Source organism: Sphaeramia orbicularis, chromosome 16, assembly GCF_902148855.1.
Source record: "Sphaeramia orbicularis chromosome 16, fSphaOr1.1, whole genome shotgun sequence".
In the NCBI taxonomy this organism is placed as follows: domain Eukaryota; kingdom Metazoa; phylum Chordata; class Actinopteri; order Kurtiformes; family Apogonidae; genus Sphaeramia; species Sphaeramia orbicularis.
The window spans coordinates 59,748,144-59,771,378 of NC_043972.1; the positions used below are offsets into that span (position 1 = coordinate 59,748,144).

A 23,235-nucleotide genomic window follows, 5' to 3' on the forward strand; every position below is an offset into this window, starting at 1 on the left:
TAAACCAGTTTACCCAGTACAGACACTGTAACCTAAACCAGTTTACCCAGTACACACACTGTAACCTAAACCAGTTTACCCAGTACACACACTGTAACCTAAACCAGTTTACCCAGTACACACACTGTAACCTAAACCAGTTTACCCAGTACAGACACTGTAACCTAAACCAGTTTACCCAGTGCAGACACTGTAACCTAAACCAGTTTACCCAGTGCAGACACTGTAACCTAAACCAGTTTACCCAGTGCAGACACTGTAACCTAAACCAGTTTACCCAGTGCAGACACTGTAACCTAAACCAGTTTACCCAGTACAGACACTGTAACCTAAACCAGTTTACCCAGTACACACACTGTAACCTAAACCAGTTTACCCAGTACACACACTGTAACCTAAACCAGTTTACCCAGTACAGACACTGTAACCTAAACCAGTTTACCCAGTACACACACTGTAACCTAAACCAGTTTACCCAGTACACACACTGTAACCTAAACCAGTTTACCCAGTACACACACTGTAACCTAAACCAGTTTACCCAGTACACACACTGTAACCTAAACCAGTTTACCCAGTACACACACTGTAACCTAAACCAGTTTACCCAGTACAGACACTGTAACCTAAACCAGTTTACCCAGTACACACACTGTAACCTAAACCAGTTTACCCAGTACAGACACTGTAACTTAAACCAGTTTACCCAGTACACACACTGTAACCTAAACCAGTTTACCCAGTACAGACACTGTAACCTAAACCAGTTTACCCAGTACAGACACTGTAACCTAAACCAGTTTACCCAGTACAGACACTGTAACTTAAACCAGTTTACCCAGTACACACACTGTAACCTAAACCAGTTTACCCAGTACAGACACTGTAACCTAAACCAGTTTACCCAGTACACACACTGTAACCTAAACCAGTTTACCCAGTACACACACTGTAACCTAAACCAGTTTACCCAGTACACACACTGTAACCTAAACCAGTTTACCCAGTACAGACACTGTAACCTAAACCAGTTTACCCAGTACACACACTGTAACCTAAACCAGTTTACCCAGTACACACACTGTAACCTAAACCAGTTTACCCAGTACAGACACTGTAACCTAAACCAGTTTACCCAGTACAGACACTGTAACCTAAACCAGTTTACCCAGTACACACACTGTAACCTAAACCAGTTTACCCAGTACACACACTGTAACCTAAACCAGTTTACCCAGTACAGACACTGTAACCTAAACCAGTTTACTCAGTACACACACTGTAACCTAAACCAGTTTACCCAGTACACACACTGTAACCTAAACCAGTTTACCCAGTACAGACCCAGTTGTGCGTTTGTGTCAGTCACATGTTTTTCTCTCTGTCTTTACTCTTTCTTCAGTTCTTCCTCTCCATGTGCTCCAGTGTTATCTTCTGTACTCTGTCTGTTTTCAGTGTAGATCCTGTATTTTCTTCTGGTTCCTTCTCAGATGGTGCAGATGTTCGTTCCAGCTCAGATTACAGTTGATGGTTCTTCTATAAAAACAGATTGAACTGAATAAACAGTGTGTTTTTCAGCCCAGTCTGTCCTGAACTGAACACAAACCCAGTGTGTCCATCCACTGGTGCTGGTCCCACTGCATGGGTTCATTATTTTTCTTCACTTTCATTCAGTTTGTGTCTTATTTTGTTCTTGTTGCTGATTATTTTGACCCATTTTTGTTGGTGATTTTGTTCATTGTATTGATCACTTTGGCTGTTTTTGTTCATTTTCTTGCTCACTTTATTTTTTTTTTACTTAATTTCTTTCAGCTTTTTGCTTGATTTTTAAATTTTATTTCTTATTTTGTCAATTTGATCCAACTCCGCGGGTTTTACTGGGGAATCAATGTTGTAGAACATGACGATGTTTCCACGGTAACTACAGAGCGTCTGAACGTCTAAATATGGTCATATCTGATGACCATGAAAAGGTGAAGAGCTGTATTTTACACCAATTATTTCAACATATTTGTTTAATTTTGTTCAGTTTGTGGCTTAATTTGTTCTTGTTGCTGATGTTTGTTTTTTTTTCTCTCTCTTTTTGTTCATTTTATTGATGACTTTGACTGTTCTGGTTCATTTTATTGGCTATTTAATCAATTTTCCTTCATTTTTTGTATAAATTTTTTCATTATTTTGTTTACTTTTCATCATTTTCTTGCCTATTTCATAATTTTTTTTCTTCAATTTTGTTCAGTTTGTGGCTTATTTTGTGGATTTATTGTTCATTTTTTATTCCTTTTATTCATTACTTTGGCTGTTTTTGTTCATTTTGTTGCTTAATTTATTACATATAACGTGGGTTTTACTGGTGAATCAGTGTTGTAGAAGATGACAGTGTTTCCATGGTAACTACAGAGCCTCTAAACATCCAAATATGGTCATATCTGATGAGTGTGAAAAGATGAAGAGCTGTATTTTACACCAATTATTGACATGGATTGATAGGATTAGTGGATCAGCAGGTACCACGTGTCCCTCTGACTCCACAGACGACACTTTGAACTCCTTAAACACTGGTTCTGGATGCATCAGATGGTTCTGGTTCTGGATGCATCAGATGGTTCTGGTTCTGGATGCATCAGATGGTTCTAGTTCTGGATGCATCAGATGGTTCTAGTTCTGGATGCATCAGATGGTTCTGGTTCTGGATGCATCAGATGGTTCTGGTTCTGGATGAGGAGTTTATAGATGGAAAAGGCAGATGTGATGCTTGGTGGATGTGGACCTTCAGGGAGAACAGGTGGAATGTGGACACAGTGAAGGTCTGGCGCCCTCTGCTGGACACAACACTCATGGTCATGTGTCCAAATAGACTTTACATGGGGGGGGGGGGGGGGGGTCCAACTGATGGTTCCACATTCAGCCCAGTATGATCGGAAACAAGGTTCTACTAGTTTTGGATTTTTCATTCTACTTTAGTTTTATGTAGTTTTGACTTTTTTTCTCTAATTCAGTTTGTTTGAATTTGTTTTTAGAGCAGGTTTGCTGGTTTTTATTAGTTTTCCTTATTTTCTAAATCACAGGTCAGATTTATTCAGGTTATTTACAGTTTTTGTGAAAGGATCGTTTGCAGACGTAAACATCTTCATGTAATTTTACACTAAAACCAAGAAAAATTTCCTAGCTGTCATTATTTACGGGTGATTGTGGTGGTATTTTACAGGTTCTGATCCATGTGAGGTCAGATTGGTCTGCATGTGGAACCTGAGTTACTCTGATACTGACACCTCTGATCGTTCGCATGTTCAGTGCAAGGTTATTATCGTTAATGAAAATGAACGAAATGACGAAAACTAAAATTGTAAAAACATTTTTGTTAATTGAAATAAATAAAAACTAGAATTAAAAGGAAAAAAAAAAAAAATAACTGAAACTATATTGTGTGTTTAGAAAACTAACTAAAACTAACTAATAAAAATTATGGATAAAATGCCCTTAGTTTTCGTCTTTGTCAGTGTTGATACAGAATAGAACATGAGAAAATTTCATCTCAGATCAGCCGTATAACAGAGGTGTAGAAGTCGGGAGGCCAACGGTGAAAGTATGGAAAGTTTCAGTTTTGTTTTCACATAAGTGACGTTGTGTATGGATTGCACCCCCACCTACACCCCCCCCCCTCCCAACCTGCTATAGGGAATGTATCCATAGTACTGAACATATGTTTGTGTCTGTGCTCAGTCAGAGCCGCCCTGACCCCACCCCCAAATAAAGTGTCCAGGGGAACCTCATTTATTTCTATGAATAGGATGGAAGATAAAATATAGGAAAAAACTGAAACTAATACTAAACTAAACTAAACTAAAACTAAGTATTCAGAAAGAACGACAACTAATAAAAAAAATCGGACCAATGACCCTGTATCTTAGCGGCCAAATTCAAAGCCTTGGGAAATGTATCCAGATCCATTTCTTCTCCCCCAGTTCTGTGTGTTTATTCTATTACAGAAATAGCCCATGTTTTGCTCATATTCAATCAGATCTGTAAAAAATTCAAATTCACACTTAATATCATTGATACTGATTTATTGGATCAATCCACTTCCTATCTGTTATAATGGGAACATTTTTCAAAGTCGTGCCAAATCCAGAATCAGATCCGGATCGAAATAATTTCAATCCCTTGTGTTGACATCATCATACAGAAGCTGTATACCAAGTTTGAAGTCAATCGGAATTGTAGTTTCGGAGAAGAAGACGATTGAAATTTTTGTAACGGACGCCAACGACGCCAACGGGTGCTGCATGACGACAACAGCTTACAGCCTGTCGGCCGTAAGCTAACCAGCAAATCTGCTCGAAAAACTAAATGAAACTGAATTAGAGAAAAAAAAGTCCAAACTAAATAAAACTAAACTATAATGAAAAATCCCAAACTATTAGAACCTGGTTCAGTGTAGTTTGTGCATTTCACACATTCTTTAACACAGTGTCAGAGTTGTTCTGTTTGACTTTATTTACTGACAGAACTGGACAGAAAACAGCAGTTTTAAACAGAATACATGTTTTGTGCTATTCTGTCTGTTTCATATCACTGTAAAAAAAAAAAATAAAATAAATTAGTCAAATCAAACTTGTTCTGATTTTCTTCTATTCTATATATTTTCCTCTGCATATATAACATCATATTATATCACTCCTCCCATGTACTAAAGCACGGGTGTCAAACATGCGGCCCGGGGGCCAAATCTGGCCGCCCAAAGGGACCAGTCCGGCCCGTAGGATGAATTTGTGAAATAGAAAATTTACACTGAAGATGTTAACAATCAATGGTGTCAAAATCATTTTATTTCAGGTTCCACATACACACACATACAGTCCAATTAGATTTCAAATGGGTCAGAACCAGTCAAATATTATCATAATAACCAGTAAATATTAGCATTATAACCAGTCAAATATTATCATAATTACCTATAAATTATGACAACCCCAAATTCTCTCTTTGTGTTTTTTGGTGTAAGAAGTAAAATTACATGAAAATGTTTGCATTACCAAACTATACTTTTACAAAAAACCTGAACAAATATGAACAAACGGAAATGTGTTAAGAAAAGTAAATGAAAGTTTACCAATATTCTGCCTGTTACTAAATGTTTTGTGTGATTGTAACGCACATGTGTAAATGATAAACTGATAAACCGAGGTAGAATATCGTTAAAATTACACTCGTTTTTCTTAAGACAATTCTAGTTGTTCATGTTATTCAGACTTTTAATGAAACTTAGTAGATGTAAACCTGATCCTAATATGATTGTACTTTTTTCTCAGTTATCATGTGACTGGTCCGGCCCACTGCAGATCAGACTGGGCTGAATGTGGAACTGAACGAACATGAGTGGGACTCCTCTGTGCTACAGGGTTCAGTCCTTCTTTGGAGTCCACGTCCATGATGACCTGTACCTGTAATGGAAGTGCTCTGACGTCTGTGTTTTCCATTCAGAGAGGATCTGTCCTGTGTTTTTATCAGTTTTACAGTGTAATGGTACATGTTTTCAGTGACTGTTGAGGTCATTTCTTGCTAAAACATAAGTATATATAATTTTTTTATGATTTTTATCGTCTTCCTTTAACATATTAATAAAGAAAAGTGACATTTGACCCACATTAGTGCTGTTTCCATAGCGATGACAGCTGTATACACCAGGACTCCTGTGCCTGGTCCAGACCCAGTTGTGCTGATGGGGGTCTGCCGTTCTGGGTCCAGATGTCATGTGACCACATCGGTCTCAGCCTGGTGTCCAGTCCTGGTTGTCATGGTGACATTAAACAGAGTTGAACTGACTCTGCATTTTAATTAGACCTTTTCATTAATGTGAGTCTCACACACTCTGACAATAGGCTGTGGAAAAGACCAACCCCCCCACCCCCCTTTAACCCTTAAAGACCCAAACAGACACCTTTAACCCTTACAGACCCAAACGTCCACCTTTAACCCTTACAGACCCAAACGTCCACCTTTAACCCTTAAAGACCCAAACGTCCACCTTTAACCCTTACAGACCCAAACGTCCACCTTTAACCCTTACAGACCCAAACGTCCACCTTTAACCTTTAAAGACCCAAACGTCCACCTTTAACCCTTAAAGACCCAAACGTCCACCTTTAACCCTTACAGACCCAAACGTCCACCTTTAACCCTTAAAGACCCAAACGTCCACCTTTAACCCTTACAGACCCAAACGTCCATCTTTAACCCTTACAGACCCAAATGTCCACCTTTAACCCTTACAGACCCAAACATCCACCTTTAACCCTTACAGACCCAAACGTCCACCTTTAACCCTTACAGACCCAAACGTCCATCTTTAACCCTTAAAGACCCAAAAGTCCACCTTTAACCCTTAAAGACCCAAACGTCCACCTTTAACCCTTAAAGACCCAAACGTCCATCTTTAACCCTTACAGACCCAAACGTCCACCTTTAACCCTTACAGACCCAAATGTCCTCTTTTAACCCTTACAGACCCAAACGTCCACCTTTAACCCTTACAGACCCAAACATCCACCTTTAACCCTTAAAGACCCAAACGTCCACCTTTAACCCTTACAGACCCAAACGTCCACCTTTAACCCTTACAGACCCAAACGTCCACCTTTACCTTTAAAGACCCAAACGTCCACCTTTAACCCTTAAAGACCCAAACGTCCACCTTTAACCCTTACAGACCCAAACGTCCACCTTTAACCCTTAAAGACCCAAACGTCCACCTTTAACCCTTACAGACCCAAACGTCCATCTTTAACCCTTACAGACCCAAATGTCCACCTTTAACCCTTACAGACCCAAACATCCACCTTTAACCCTTACAGACCCAAACGTCCACCTTTAACCCTTACAGACCCAAACGTCCATCTTTAACCCTTAAAGACCCAAAAGTCCACCTTTAACCCTTAAAGACCCAAACGTCCACCTTTAACCCTTAAAGACCCAAACGTCCATCTTTAACCCTTACAGACCCAAACGTCCACCTTTAACCCTTACAGACCCAAATGTCCTCTTTTAACCCTTACAGACCCAAACGTCCACCTTTAACCCTTACAGACCCAAACATCCACCTTTAACCCTTAAAGACCCAAACGTCCATCTTTAACCCTTACAGACCCAAACGTCCACCTTTAACCCTTAAAGACCCAAACGTTCACCTTTAACCCTTACAGACCCAAACGTTCACCTTTAACCCTTAAAGACCCAAACGTCCACCTTTAACCCTTAAAGACCCAAACGTTCACCTTTAACCCTTAAAGACCCAAACACCCACCTTTAACCCTTAAAGACCCAAATGTCCTCTTTTAACCCTTACAGACCCAAACATCCACCTTTAACCCTTAAAGACCCAAACGTCCATCTTTAACCCTTACAGACCCAAACGTCCACCTTTAACCTTTAAAGACCCAAACGTCCACCTTTAACCCTTAAAGACCCAAACGTCCACCTTTAACCCTTACAGACCCAAACGTCCACCTTTAACCCTTAAAGACCCAAACGTCCACCTTTAACCCTTACAGACCCAAACGTCCATCTTTAACCCTTACAGACCCAAATGTCCACCTTTAACCCTTACAGACCCAAACATCCACCTTTAACCCTTACAGACCCAAACGTCCACCTTTAACCCTTACAGACCCAACGTCCATCTTTAACCCTTAAAGACCCAAAAGTCCACCTTTAACCCTTAAAGACCCAAACGTCCACCTTTAACCCTTAAAGACCCAAACGTCCATCTTTAACCCTTACAGACCCAAACGTCCACCTTTAACCCTTACAGACCCAAATGTCCTCTTTTAACCCTTACAGACCCAAACGTCCACCTTTAACCCTTACAGACCCAAACGTCCACCTTTAACCCTTAAAGACCCAAACGTTCACCTTTAACCCTTACAGACCCAAACGTTCACCTTTAACCCTTAAAGACCCAAACGTCCACCTTTAACCCTTAAAGACCCAAACGTTCACCTTTAACCCTTAAAGACCCAAACATCCACCTTTAACCCTTAAAGACCCAAATGTCCTCTTTTAACCCTTACAGACCCAAACATCCACCTTTAACCCTTAAAGACCCAAACGTCCACCTTTAACCCTTACAGACCCAAACGTCCACCTTTAACCCTTACAGACCCAAACGTCCACCTTTAACCCTTAAAGACCCAAACGTCCACCTTTAACCCTTAAAGACCCAAACGTCCACCTTTAACCCTTACAGACCCAAACGTCCACCTTTAACCCTTACAGACCCAAACGTCCACCTTTAACCCTTACAGACCCAAACGTCCACCTTTAACCTTTAAAGACCCAAACGTCCACCTTTAACCCTTAAAGACCCAAACGTCCACCTTTAACCCTTACAGACCCAAACGTCCACCTTTAACCCTTAAAGACCCAAACGTCCACCTTTAACCCTTACAGACCCAAACGTCCATCTTTAACCCTTACAGACCCAAATGTCCACCTTTAACCCTTACAGACCCAAACGTCCACCTTTAACCCTTACAGACCCAAACGTCCACCTTTAACCCTTACAGACCCAAACGTCCATCTTTAACCCTTAAAGACCCAAAAGTCCACCTTTAACCCTTAAAGACCCAAACGTCCACCTTTAACCCTTACAGACCCAAACGTCCATCTTTAACCCTTACAGACCCAAACGTCCACCTTTAACCCTTACAGACCCAAATGTCCTCTTTTAACCCTTACAGACCCAAACGTCCACCTTTAACCCTTACAGACCCAAACATCCACCTTTAACCCTTAAAGACCCAAACGTCCATCTTTAACCCTTACAGACCCAAACGTCCACCTTTAACCCTTAAAGACCCAAACGTTCACCTTTAACCCTTACAGACCCAAACGTTCACCTTTAACCCTTAAAGACCCAAACGTCCACCTTTAACCCTTAAAGACCCAAACGTCCACCTTTAACCCTTAAAGACCCAAACATCCACCTTTAACCCTTAAAGACCCAAATGTCCTCTTTTAACCCTTACAGACCCAAACATCCACCTTTAACCCTTAAAGACCCAAACATCCACCTTTAACCCTTACAGACCCAAACGTCCACCTTTAACCCTTAAAGACCCAAACGTTCACCTTTAACCCTTAAAGACCCAAACATCCACCTTTAACCCTTAAAGACCCAAACATCCACCTTTAACCCTTAAAGACCCAAACGTCCACCTTTAACCCTTAAAGACCCAAACGTCCACCTTTAACCCTTAAAGACCCAAACGTTCACCTTTAACCCTTAAAGACCCAAACATCCACCTTTAACCCAAACCAGTGGTTCTCAAACTTTTATCTCAGTACCCCCAACTGCTGCTTCAGCATTTTTTATGTGTTCCTGTGCCAAAGGTGTTTGTTTATATTTACAAAACTGTGTAAACAAACAACATGTATTTAACTTTCATGTATTAAAAACCACAAATCTACATTAAGTAGATTTTGTGCAAAATATTAACTGAAAAGTGCCTTTTTAATGACAAGAAAAATAAATGAATTGGTTATTAATGAATAAATGAACCTCTCATCAATAACATCAAAAAAATACAAAATTACTCAAAGTCATCTTATATAATAGAAAATAATCTTTAAATGGGGGGGGGGGGGTGCTCTGAGGTTTTACAAATATAGGGTCAGGAGTGTCACTTTTATAGTATGTATTTACTGTGTTTTATTTTGTATTTGTTACATGATGACTTATTTAATGTATTTTTCCCAAAACATTTGAAGTACCCCCCAGGTATTCTTCCTAGTACCCCTGGGGGTACATGTACCCCACTTTCATACAGACTGACCTAAACCATCTACTGATGGGACTGTTTCATACCTGTCGATCCACTGATCCTAGTTACCGTGGAAACACCGTCATCTTCTCCAACATTGCTTCTCCAGTCAAACCCATGCAGTTGGATCAGTGCCAGTGGATGGACACACTGGTTTATGTTCAGTTCAGGACAGACTGGACTGAAAAAGACACTGTTTATTCAGTTGGATCTGTTTTTATAGAAGAACCATCAACTGTAATCTGAGCTGGAATGAACATCTGCACGATCAGTGAATTAAATATAAGAAAATACAGGATCTACACTGAAAAATGCAAAATACAGAGGATAATATTATAATAAATGGTGATAAATCAATTAAAAATGGTTAAATATAGAGAAGAAATCTATTCAGAATTGACACATAAGTAGTGCTGGGTATTTATGGGTTAATTCACAGGTCTCAAACATGTGTCCCAGGGGCCAAATCCAGCCCCCCCACCAAAGGTTCCATTCCGGCCCTGCAGGATGAAAGTGTGAAAATGAACCTGAACAGTCCAGGTTGTCCAGATCCTTTTGGTTCAGGTTCCACATACAGACCAATGTGATCTACAGTCAAAATAACAACACAATAACCCAGAAATAAAGACAACTATGAATTTTCTTTGTGAAAAATTGTGGAAAAAATTTAAGTGAAAAAAATAAGATTACACTGTGAAAACATTTACAAAACTATTCTTTCACAATAAAATGTAAATAAATACACAAATATAAACAAAGATGAACAACCCGAAATGTGCAGTTTCAACAATATCCTGCCTGTTACTAAATGTTTGGTGCATTCGTGGAACCTCTGTGATCTGGAGTTGTGTTCATAAGAGATGCAATATTGCAGAAATTGTTCAAATTTTAGTTCCAAACTCCAAAATTGTAACAATATTTTGCCTGTTGCCAAATGTTAGTCAAGGCATAATATTGTCAAAATTGCACAAATTTTTCAAATTAAATTTCTGTTTTTTCAGGTAATTCATGTCTGTTTTGTAAAATGTATTTTTATAATTTATTTGGGGTTGTTTTGTAGTAAAACAAAATGAAAGGCTTGGATTTGTCATTATTCATAGGTTATTAAGTCATTATTCTACTGGTTCTGGCCCACTTGAGATCAAACTGGGCTAAATATGGAACTGAACCAAAATGAGTTTGACAGCCCTGGGTAAATGTGAAAGTGCCGTTCCTCCTCCGTCCACCAGGGGGCGCTGCTGCAGCTGTGGTGGAGCTCAGGTACTGGGACAGGAAATGGATTCAAGTGGTGTTCTTGAACCCACGTCAGAGCCTGGACCTGCTGACGGGCCTGTGTGTTCGTCTGCAGGGACAGCCACGTCTCACACTGATGAGGACCACATGGTCTGGGATGGGGGGGCAGGGGGGGCCGGGGGGGCTTCAACTGGACACAGGACATGGGTCAGAGGTCAGAGGTCAGCACCAGCCCCGAATGACAAAACCATGTTTTTATATATTTTTAACCAGAGTTTGAGTTATATTTAAGGATTTACTACATGAAAACATGTGCAATTATTTATATATATATTTATTTATAGTGTTGCATATACAAGCAGCCATTTAAGTTCCATCACAAAAAAAGAAACATTCACATAGATGACATTTTCAAAACGCCTCCAGAGGTTCATAGTGTGGATTTTCTCTGTATCAACAGTATTTGTATTTTCTGCAGAATGAATCATCTGTAACAGTGGAACTGATGTGAACAGAAGGACGAGAGCAGGAAAGTAGAGCTGGAAGAAAATATCAGTCCCGCAATATATCACGATTTTTCATTTCACAATAGCGTATTGATATTTTTAGGTATTTATTCAAATGCAGATAATGTCATTTTTGTTTTGGTTAGATTTTATTTATTATTATTTAACACTCTTTTATTCAATAATGTTCATTCCTTTGTTGGGATTGAACTAAAATCCTGTTCTGATGTTAGTTGTGAACTAATAGAATCTGAACATTTGAACAGGATCTGAAACTGGAATGTCTGTAAAACAGAATTTCAGTTTGAACACAGGAACATTTGGTGATAGAACATTAGATCCTGTTCTGATCAATTAAAAATGTGTTTAGTATTCGTGCAGATTTCTGCTGTAATTCAATTCTTCAAGGAAATAATCATTTAAAAAAAAAAAAGAAACAAACAAAAAATTACCTTTTTAACAGTATCATGATATATCGTGATATATTGTACCGTGTTCCTATTATTGTGGTTTGTATCGTATCACCAGATTCTTGCCGATACACAGCCCTACAGGAAAGGCCAACCCCTGGATAAAATAAAAAAATAAAAATAAAAATGTATAAAAACGGTAGGGTCCTTTTAAGTACAAAGATCTAAATACTTCTAAATGTATAATCCTACTGAGTAAGTCCAACCCTCCCACAGATAAAACAAAGTCACACATTTATAAAACTGATTTGAACCATAACATTCTAAAACATAATGCCTTCTATAATAATAATGATCCAGACAAAAACCCAGAAGAACACAAAAACCCAAAGAAAAGAAGAAAACGTCAGAGTAGTGGCACAGTTAGGCACCGCTGGTCAGATGTGAACCCACGTGTCTGCTGTTAAGGCTGTGGACGCCATGACGGGACGGGATCACATGATAAGGACAGGAAGCACATGGAACGCTGACCAGTCAGAGAAGGGCCCATCAGTCTGCTGCACGGTGGGGGGGGTAGTGTTAGAGGAAACCAGCTGGGATTGGGTCACTTAGTGCAGGGGTGTCAAACTCATTTTGTTTCGGGGGTCACATTCAGCCCAGTTTAATCTGAAGTGGGCCGGACGGGAAAATAATAGCATGAGAGCCAGTAAATAATGACAACTCCAAACTGTTGTAGTGCAAAAAATAATGTTCAGTTATGCCACAAATGTCAAACTCGTTTAAGTTCAGGTCCACATTCAGCCCAATATGATCTCCAGTGGGCGGGACCAGTAAAATATTACCAGTGAAAAAAGTCAAATTAAATTCTGATAATGTTAACATGTACAAAAATATGAAAAACATGAACAACTGGAAATGTCTTAAGAAAAACAAGTGCAATTTTAACAATATTCTGCCTCAGATGATCAGTTTATCGTTTACACATGTGCATTAGAACTTAGATTACAATTACAAATACACAAAACATTTCATCACAGGCAGAATATTGGTAAAATTGCATTCACTTATCTTAACACATTTCAGGTTTTTCACATTTTTTGTAAAATACCAGTTTTTTAATATAAACATGTTCATGTAATTTTACTTTTTACACTAAAACAAAGATAAAATTTGCTGTTTTCATTTTTTATAGGTTTAATATGATAGTATTTTTCTGGTCTGACCCACTTGAGATCTAATTGGTCTGTATGTGGAATCTGAATTAAATGATTTTGACATACTTGATCGTTAATATCTTCAGTGTAAGTTTTGTATTTTACAAATCCATCCTACAGGTCAGATTGGATCCTTTGGTGGGCTGGATTTGGCCCCTGGGCCACATGTTTGACACCTGTGAATTATGTCAATATTTACATTTACAAACTATCCAAACAAAAAGGACGTGAATAACCTGAAAAAACGGAATTTGTTAAGAACTAAAAGTACAATTTTATCAAGATTATGTCTTGACTTATCATTTATACAGATGCAGAAAACATTTAGTAACAGGCTGTTAAAATTGCACTTAATTTTCTTCATTTTGTTCAAGTTATTCACATGTTATTGTTAAAGGATAGTTTCATAATTTAATGTTTTTTGCACTAAATCAAAGAGAAAAAAATTGGTGTTGTCATTATTTATAGGTTATGATATTATTTTTGAGTTTGATGCCCTAACTTGCACTTTGCAAATTCCTCCCTCTGGTCAGATTGGACCCTTCGGTGGGCCGGGTTTGGCCCCCGGGCCGCATGTTTGACACCTGTGACTTAGTGTTTTCACTCCTTAATTAAAAAAAAATAAAAGTAAAACAAACAAACAACGGCAGCATCACAGCTGTTAGTGTTAGTGACGATGAACTTTAGTGTCTGACACCAGAACGAGTCCTAAACATGTGATGGACGTCAGTGCGTCACAGTCGTCCTTCTTTGGCTTTTATGTCAGAATATTTGGACACATGCACCGTAGAAGAAAACCACAGGAAACAGCCTATGCTCAGACTTCTACTGCTGCCCTCTGGTGGTGTTAGTTTGCATGTGCAGCTGCAGGTCAGTATTAGGTGCGTAATTACAGGCATTTAATGAGGAAACAAAGGCAGAGTTAGAGCTGCAAATGATTAATCGATTAGGTGCTTGAAGCGAATGCAAAAATTCACGATTCGATTAATCGACTTGAATTGATTGAAGGGAAATATTCTATTGCAGCTTTCCTGAATTGAAGCTTCTTTGTGCGTCACAATAAGTGTCCGTGTGAAACACAACAGTGGAACCAATGTTTAACAGCAGAGAAATGAAGGAAACAAAGCTGTGATTCAGGAGAATTATGGTTGAATGATTTTTTGGGCTCACTTTGAGTCGATTAATCGGTTGCAGCTCTAGGCAGGTTTACTATTTATTTAGAGCAGGGCTGTTAAACTCATGTTAGTTCAGTTCCACTTTCAGTCCAATTTGATTTCCAGTGGGCCGGACCAGTCAAATAATAACAGTGAAAAAAGTAAAATTATATTATGATCAGGTTTACATCTACAAAGTTTCCTTAAAAACATGAATAACATTAACAACTTGAATTGTCTTAAAAAAAAAAAAAAAAAAAAAAAACAAGTGCAATTTTAATAATATTCTGCCTCAGTTTATCAGTTTATCATTTACACATGTGCGTTACAATCGCACAAAACATTTAGTAACAGGCAGAATATTGGTACAATTGCATTTACTTTTCTTAACACATTTCCGTTTGTTCATATTTGTTCAGGTTATTCACATTTTTTGTAAAAGTATACTTTGGTAATGTAAACATTTTCATGTAATTTTACTTTTTTTCACCAAAAAAGAGAACATTTGGGGTTGTCATTATTTCTAGGTTATTATGATCATATTTTACTGGTTCTGACCCATTTGAAATCTAATTGGACTGTATGTGTGTGTCTGTGGAACCTGAATTAAAATGATTTTGACACCGATCGTTAATATCTTCAGTGGAATTTTTGCCAGATTGGAGCCTTTGGAGGGCCGGATTTGGCCCCCGGGCCACATGTTTGACACCTGTGCGTTAGACTGACTATTTAGTGTTCATTTAGTGTTTTTGAATAGATTTACAATAATATATCATGAGTCCATGATGGATTCATGTCACATGTTAGAATAATAATGATCTTGGGGATTTGCTAAATTGAGTGTTGATCTTAAAGCATCTGTAGTTCGCACGTCTGGGACTAAAAGGTGGAGGTGACGGTGAACCGAGACGCCTTCGAGTGCCTTTAGGTCAAAGACTGAGGAGGGAATGTGGACAGAGTTCAGAGCATGAAGCCAAGCAGCAGCACAAAAGCTCTTCTTCTACTTCTTCTTCTTCTTCATTTTTATTTGCACCTGTGAAGAGCTTCCTGCATCTTCTCCTGCACATGCTCCATCTTCTCCGCCCACTCCTCGCTCAGACCCTCCTCGTCGTCCCCGATGACGGCGGCGTATCCCATGAGCGCGATGAGGCCGATGCAGAACAGGTATGTGAGGCGCGTGCACAGTCGCTCCATGGTGCGCCGGTCGCCCTGCGAGTGCTTCAGGTACACCTCCAGGATGGGCCGGCTGAACAGCTTGGGTTTGCCCACCACGCCGTCGTACAGCGTGTGCAGGTTCTGGTCGCCCAGGTCGTTGGCGTAGCTCTCCTCGAAGTCGTCCTTCTTGCGTTGGCGGTGCTCCGGACGCGCCTCCACCATCTCCATGAACTTCCTGAACTGGTTGCGCAGGTTCTCCTCCACGCTGCAGTACTGGCCGTCCAGCGTCTCCTTCTTGATCTGCACCAGCGTGTTGTGGTTCTGCTGCGAGATCTCGTTCAGCGCCCGGTTCACCGAGCCGAACTCGCGCTTCAGGGTGCGGATGTCCTCGTCGTCGATGTGGTGCAGCACCACCCGGATCAGAGAGCCGGCCACGCCGAAGATGGGGTTGACCACGGCGGCGGCCGAAGAGATGGTGGCCACGCACTGGAGGACTTTGACCAGACCCTGTTTCAGCTTGGCCTGGTCCTCCACGATCTCCTCACTCATCACAGCTTCCATTGGACGACAGCGGCGTCAGCGGTCCACGTCTGTCCACAACACACAGGAGACACAGGACGCCCGTTAGCACGCGTTAGCATGAGTTAGCATGAGTTAGCACACGTTAACAAGTGTTAGCACACATTAGCAAGTGTTAGCACACGTTAACAAGTGTTAGTAAACATTAGCAAGTGTTAGCACACATTAGCAAGTGTTAGCACACGTTAACAAGTGTTAGCACACGTTAGCATGCGTTAGCACGAGTTAGCACACGTTACCAAGTGTTAGCACACATTAACAAGTGTTAGCACACGTTAGCATGCGTTAGCACCTGTTAGCAAGTGTTAGCACATGTTAGCAAGTGTTACCACACGTTAGCAAGTGTTAGCACATGTTAGCACACATTAGCACACGTTAACAAGTGTTAGGACACGTTAGCACATGTTAGCAAGTGTTAGTACACGTTAGCACACATTAGCACTCATTATCAAGTGTTAACACACGTTAGCACACATTAGTACACATTAGCAAGTCTTAGCACATGTTAGCACACATTAGTACATGTTCGCACACATTAGCGCACGTTAGCAAGTGTTAGCACACATTAGCACACATTAGTACAGGTTAGGACACATTAGTACATGTTAGCAAGTGTTAGCACATGTTAGCACACATTAGCAAGTGTTAGCACATGTTAGCACAAATTAGCGCATGTTAGCAAGTGTTAGCACACATTACTACATGTTAGCAGCTCTTTGAAGACTATTCAAGAAAAAAGTAATCACAGGGTTCCTACAGGTTTCTATAAGCTAAGTTTAAATCTTTTTAAGACCTTTTTAAGATGACAGAACATATTTTATTTTTTTTTTTTACCTTTCTTCATACCAGTACGACTACACACTAGTCCTACGGTCACCTGTTGGCTCTTCAGTCATGTTTCTCGGCCCAGACTCAGAGGCCGGTAACGGTACCGGTGTCCTGTCGAGCTAGAACACTGGACGCCGCCCAGAGCCCCGCCCACCCAGCCCTGTTTGTGTCCCGGGGCTCGGTGCACAGCTCGGGCTCAGCGTCCGACCCGAACCACCAAACCGTGACCCAAGAACCACAGTACGTACGGGACCCTGGATAACCTGTTCCATCCCTGTTCACCACTTCTAATGGTTCTAGGTACCATCCCCAGGTGAGCGTAGGTCTGCTGTTCTACTGGTCCTCTGTGTCTGCAGTTCCTTCTCTTCCTGTAGACAGACTCTTCCCCGTGTCCCTCTGTGTCTGATCAGCCTATTACTGCACAGAAGGTAACCATGACTACACTTATTAACGACCATTATCGGTCCAACAGCCTGGTGCTCCTCTGTGTAGCCTGTGGGCTGTCTTTCAATATGGCCGCATAAACATAAATCACATGACCCCTGACGTCATGTGGCGTCGGTCTATAGAAGCGCTACATTATTTAATCACTGATCGTTAGTTTAATTAGCTGCTCCCGAAGCAAAACTCCCACTACACACAAAAGCAGGTGTGACTGTTACACATTTACTGACACAAACTGCAACAGCTTTGATAAAAGTGTGTTATTTTTAGTCTTTTACAGGAAAAATACCAAAGGCAGTTTCACAAATGTCAAACTGTGATTTTACCCTCATGGTATTAGATGAACTGATGGAGTATTGTTATCGTTTAAAAACCATTTAAATGTGAAACATGGAAATAAGAATAGACTATCTGATTTAAAACCATTTTATTCCAATGTTTACGTACATGACTAACATTTTACTTTAATCCAAGAGTTAAAAAACATGCACTGTTTGCATTGTTTCAGTCCAACGTGTGGACTGACTGTCTTTTCTAGTGTGGACCAAGGTTCTAATAATTCTGGATTTTTCATTCTAGTTTAGTTTTACTTAGTTTTGACTTTTTTTTCCTAATTCAGTTTGTTTTAATTTGTTTTTAGAGCAGGTTTGATAATTTTTCTTAGTTTTCGTTATTTTGTTTTTTTCATATATTTTATCTTCTTTTCTGTTGTATTCAAATAAATCCCAGACAGGACTCTGCTGCTTTCTCCCAACTTTAGTCTCCATGTTTCCAGGTAGAGTGGGGACCAGAAGACGACTGGAAACCACAAGTGAACACAAGTGACGGACCATCAAGTGTCATATGGTGCCAGCAGCTAAAATTGCTAGAACGAAATAAATCGATTTTATATCAATCCGACATTGACAAAGACGAAAACAAAGGGAATTTTATCCATAATTTTTATACGTTTTAGTTAGTTTTATAAGCACACAATACAGTTTCAGTTAGTTCTCGTTTTTTTCTTTTAATTATAGTTTTTATTTACTTCAGTTAGCAAAAATGTTTTTACAATTCTAATTTTCATCATTTTGTTAGTTTTCGTTAACGATAATAACCTTGGTGTGGACTGACTGTCTTTTCTAGTGTGGATGGGATAAAGATGGAAGGACTTCGCAGTTTGTATGAACTGTCACACCAGAATACGATACACGAGCGCTGACACAAACATACACAGACACAGATTATATTTGTTCTGTTTCTACTGAATACATGTGATCGACTGCAGAGACATGACATGGTGTTTTCAGTTTAAATAGTGTCGGTGTTTGTCTGACACATAAACACATCCTGTTTTCAGTTCAGTTGAACTAAAACACTGTCAGTGGCTTTACTCTAGTACTGTTTGGACTAATGCAAAGTATAAACTAAGACATTTATCGGTTTGTTTTTGTTTCAATATTCACAGTATCACCATATAGAGATATTATTGTGACTGTGAGCCACATATTGTGTGTTGTATATGGTAAAGCCCTACTTGTAAACTCATGGTGCGTTCAAATGTACTTTGTAAACGCCATAATCTGGGCATTTTCCTTCCATTTGTTTAGATCCAGTTCATTGTGTTTTATTTTGGAAATGCTGGTTTTAAATTATACTTGAAGATTCCAGTCACATCATATATGAACATTTATGATCATTCCTCTGAGGGACACTGAGACAGGAGTGATCTGAGCCGGTCGTCCACAGGGGACACAGTATGAGTGTCCTCCTCAGATCATAAGACCAACAGGAAGATGCAGAACCTTCACAGCCTCATTTCTCCATAAACACCTGGACTCACTGAGGCGTCTCACATGGACAGGACCATCTGTCCAAAAGGGACGTGTGTTCTGGTCGTTTTCACAGAGAACGTTACAGACAGATGATGGACAGGACAGGTGGACTCTTACATTGGATGTGTTGATGCTGGAACCTCGTCTGAAGTGGAGACGCTCGTCCTGATCTGGAGACAAAAGACAAACACTGTCAGTCCAGGACACAAACTCAGATAACGAACCTGGACCGGTCAGGACTCAGACTGGTCAGGACCTGGACCGGTCAGATTCCGGACCAGTCAGGACTCAGACCGGTCTGGGTCCAGTGTGCCGTCAGCAGTGAAGGGGTTAACAGTCTGTGGTGACGGTGCAGTCTTTCAGCACCAGCTGTTCTGAGGGTTTCTATGGACGGAGCCGACAGCTCCTCAGCACAGACGCTCAACACTTAAAAACACACCCACACCAATGCTGCTGATGGGCGTGGCCACTGCTGATGGGCGTGGCCCACAAACTGTGAGCTGTGCAGAAACAAACAGCTGACTGAAAGGAACAGTGGGTTATTCCAGAGCTTCAGCTGCTCCTCAGAAGGTCTGGAGCTGAAATAAAGGAAGTGTTTTCATGTCACATGGTTAAAGAGTAAAAGGATCCAAACATCCACCTCTGAACTGGTCTGAAAGGACGGAGGAGCTTTACAGACAGAGGAGCTTTAAGGACAGAGGAGCTGTGGGATGGGACGTAAACATGTCGTCATGTCTGTGGTTCAGCTCCACACACACACACACACACACACACACACACACACACACACACAGATTACAACAGGAAAACTACGACGCAGGAGCAGACGCTCTGGTCCTGTGTTGTCAGTACCCGTGTCCACCACCGGGGGCAGTCCACACCCACCACAGCCTCCATTCACTGTCTGATTTCAGCACCACTCCTGTGGACTGAGAGCACACACTTAACCCTTTAACTGCTGCACAACTTTAGATCATGTCTAGAAACGCACAAACTAACAGGACAAAGGTGGGGTTTTCATTGTTTGTCTGTTTGCTGCCAAATCTGTACTTGAATAAAGTCTGAAAAGTCAATGAATAGGCTCCAACATGTTTGCCTTAAACTCAGGGTGAACACTTCCACCTGCTCATTTAACCCTTTAGCTGCTGCATCACTTCAGATGATGTGTTTAAATGCAGATCCTGAATGAAAACCTTCATTTGTTTCACTTTTTCCCACTCCCTAAGCCCCTGCTTGAATTTCAAGACTCTTTAGACAGATCCACCTTCAGTTATTTAATCATTTTTACACATATTTCTGCTCGTCCAAGTCAACCAGTTAAATTATTACTGCAAATTCAATTAATACCTTGTCATGTTATCTCTGGTAAATTGCTAATATGTTACAATAATGTGTGCGTTTTTCTGTTTTTGTGTTTCACAGATGACGCTCTACACCAGGAAACACAGTTATCTGCTGAGCAGCAATTTATGAAGCACTGTCGAGGTAATGAAAGGGTTAATTATTGTTTTCTAGCATAAATTCACAGTACTATTAGTGAATCCAAATTATTTTTGCTCACATTCAGTATTATTCCCAGCTAAATTTATACTAAAGTGGTTGTTTTTGGTGAATGTGGTGGACTTTAAAAGCTGCTTTAGTGAAAATTAACCCTTTGTGTTTAATGAAAATGTGATAAATGTAGAATTAAATGTCAACAACACAACTAAATATTAGACTTAAGCATTTTAAATGTTTTTATACCTGTCTGAGAAAAAAATAACAGATGATGTATGACTACTTCCTTTTAAATATACTTTAAAATAGTGGTCAATAGTAAGTGAAGGTGGCCCCAGAGGGGTCCGGGGCCCCATGGACCAATCACAGCCCTCCGTCAGCAGGGCACTGCCTCCTGAGTGTGGACCTGTCACTCAGCTTCACTGAAGCCTTCATTAAATCATATAAAAATGAACAGAAGCTCAGGTCCAGGTTCAGGTTCAGGGTCAGGTCCAGGTTCAGGGTCAGGTCCAGGGTCAGGTCCAGGTCCAGGGTCAGGTCAGTGACCCCTGGAGGAAACCCCAAACACAAACCCAGTGTGTGTGTGAGCAGGAAGTGTGTGTCAGCTCTCACCTGCGACACAACAGGGGCCATCTTGAATGTTTTCCTCTGAGCACAGCTAGGCTAAGCTAACACACTTCCACCCTGATACTGCGTGGACCCTGTAGTTGTTGTTGTGTGTGTGTGTGTGTGTGTGTGTTAGTTCGGTTCTCAGTCCTTTTCTTGTGTCTCAAACATGTCCCTTTGTCTCAGTCTGGAACTCAGGAAGTCCACCCAAGGAAACAACACAAACCCCTCCAGGAGGCTGAAACCTGTCTGTTCATCCTGTTGTGGACTTCTAGTATATTTGTGAGTATCCCAGACCCCCTCCCCCCACCACCCCCCCTGCTCCTAGCCCAGGCCCTGCTGCTCCTCCTGCTCAGCTCAGCTCTGGCTCCCTCTAGCCGTGCCTCCATGTTTCCTTGTTAATGCACTCCATACTGCCCTGTCCCACCCTGCTCTCTACCACCCTCTAGACACCCACATACACCTGAAAACCTCCAGATCTGGCTCTAAATGTGCCCCCCATGGCTCCTAGAACCCTCCTGGTCTTCCATGGGCCCCATTGGCCACAGCTCAGGGCTGGATTTCTTACCTTTAGACTCTGGTTCTGCCTAAACCTTCCTCTCCACAGTCCCAACTTCGACAGCCTCCTTCTTCTTCCCAGCAATCCCTGCAAAAAAGGACACTTCCATGTATGCTGAGCATGTAGGGGTGATATGAATGTACAAAACCATTTTTTAAGGGACCCAAAAGCCCCCCAAACCCCAAAAAGGCCTATAATGCCTCAAATAGGTATTATCTCCAAAATTTTATTTTAAAATCCAATGTTATTGCACTTGTAGAATAAACCAGCCTGGTCCCATCCCCACGGACATACCCCTATATATTGCACTTATTTTGGTCCATCCAACAGTCATACAGCTCATACTCAGACGCTATTGGCCGTCAGTGCGCAACCCAGCTCTCACAGACTTTCTGCTGCGTTTTGTGCGTTTGCCAAGCCCTGGAGCATCTCTGACATGCTACAAATAGTAAAGTGGTTGTATTTTTGAGTCAAACAGACCCTTTTATTGACGTCTGGACCAAAGAAACTGAAAGAAAAATATCTGCATTGGAACAGAAGCCAAGAAGGACCAGTAAAAGTATGGGTTCAAATGGAGCGCTCCAACAGGGCGCAGGTGGATCCAAAGGCACATGTGGCTCTGTAAAGGCTCCTGAAGGAAAAAAGAGCCATTCCTACAGCGGAAAAGGTAATTATGGAAATAATTTAGCTGATATGTTCACTAATGTACACTTAATTTTTAGAGTTTTTCTCAAAAAAACTTGGATTTTAGTGCCATTTAAAAGCAGAACGCACCAAAAACTGGCACAGCGGGAAGTGCAGACAGAAGAGGTTGTAATTGAAGTTATAGAGTGATAAATTTATTAAATATATATCTTTAATAATACTTACAGCGCTGTAGCATAGCTCACAAATTAAATCCACCCCATATGTGAAAAGCAGGAGAAAAAAACGGACAAAAACCAGAGCGACAGACGCGCTTTAGCGGCGCATCCAGATCCCAGTCCAGCCTTTGGTTCCGTTTATTTAAAACTTCCGACTGGAAAAATGTCAGCTGAGTTCAAAAAAGCACGAACTGAAGAGTGTGAGGTGAGTCTGCTGAAATACAGACAGGTAAAGAGGCTGCGCAGGGCGGATGGAGCTGCTGAAGCCAAAAGAAAGCCGCAGATGCAAAGAGAGGCGGAGGCGCACACACACACACACACACACACACACACACACACACACACACACACACGCATGTATGTTTCAACAGCATATGGGCTCATGGATCCGCCTCGTGCGGGTCTAGACCTGAGCCGGTCTCTAATTACCCCCATGTCCCCTGTCTGAAGCCCCGGGCAGCAGCAGCAGTATGACCCCCCCCTCCACACACACACACACACACACACACACACACACACACACACTGTCCTCCTGAAAGGACACCACTGTCC

General features: G+C 41.0%; 2 protein-coding genes and 1 long non-coding RNA gene across 4 annotated transcripts in view; 1 reads left to right on the plus strand and 2 right to left on the minus strand.

Moving 5' to 3' along the window:
* rpz6 (rapunzel 6) overlaps positions 1-5,710 on the minus strand; it is a 15,663-nt gene extending 9,953 nt beyond the window's left edge. The window contains exon 1 of the mRNA XM_030157794.1: positions 5,648-5,710. The gene's annotated coding sequence lies outside the window, so the exon portion shown is untranslated. The remainder of the gene's footprint in view (positions 1-5,647) is intronic.
* The window catches only part of LOC115435412 (uncharacterized), a 22,848-nt gene extending 1,025 nt beyond the window's left edge, over positions 1-21,823 (plus strand). Inside the window, exons 2-3 of the long non-coding RNA XR_003937692.1 lie at positions 20,581-20,643; positions 21,448-21,823. This is a non-coding gene — a long non-coding RNA (uncharacterized LOC115435412). The remainder of the gene's footprint in view (positions 1-20,580; positions 20,644-21,447) is intronic.
* On the minus strand, positions 15,210-22,907 carry rpz (rapunzel). Of its 2 annotated transcripts, XM_030157795.1 has the most exons (4): positions 22,691-22,907; positions 21,830-21,907; positions 19,276-19,328; positions 15,210-16,083 (listed from the first exon to the last, which is right to left on the minus strand). In XM_030157795.1, the coding sequence occupies exon 4, from the start codon at positions 16,052-16,054 to the stop codon at positions 15,362-15,364; it is 693 nt and encodes a 230-aa protein (XP_030013655.1). In that variant the 5' UTR covers positions 16,055-16,083; positions 19,276-19,328; positions 21,830-21,907; positions 22,691-22,907; the 3' UTR covers positions 15,210-15,361. The 2 variants fall into 2 exon arrangements, with proteins under 2 accessions (XP_030013655.1, XP_030013656.1); XM_030157796.1 differs by lacking the exon at positions 22,691-22,907 and having other exon boundaries at positions 21,830-21,996.
* Between the last annotated feature and the right edge of the window lie 328 nt (positions 22,908-23,235).

What these genes read in the sequence shown, in the direction of transcription:
- rpz (XM_030157795.1), bottom strand. Translation starts at nt 16,054, where the DNA reads ATGGAAGCTGTGATGAGTGAGGAGATCGTGGAGGACCAGGCCAAGCTG.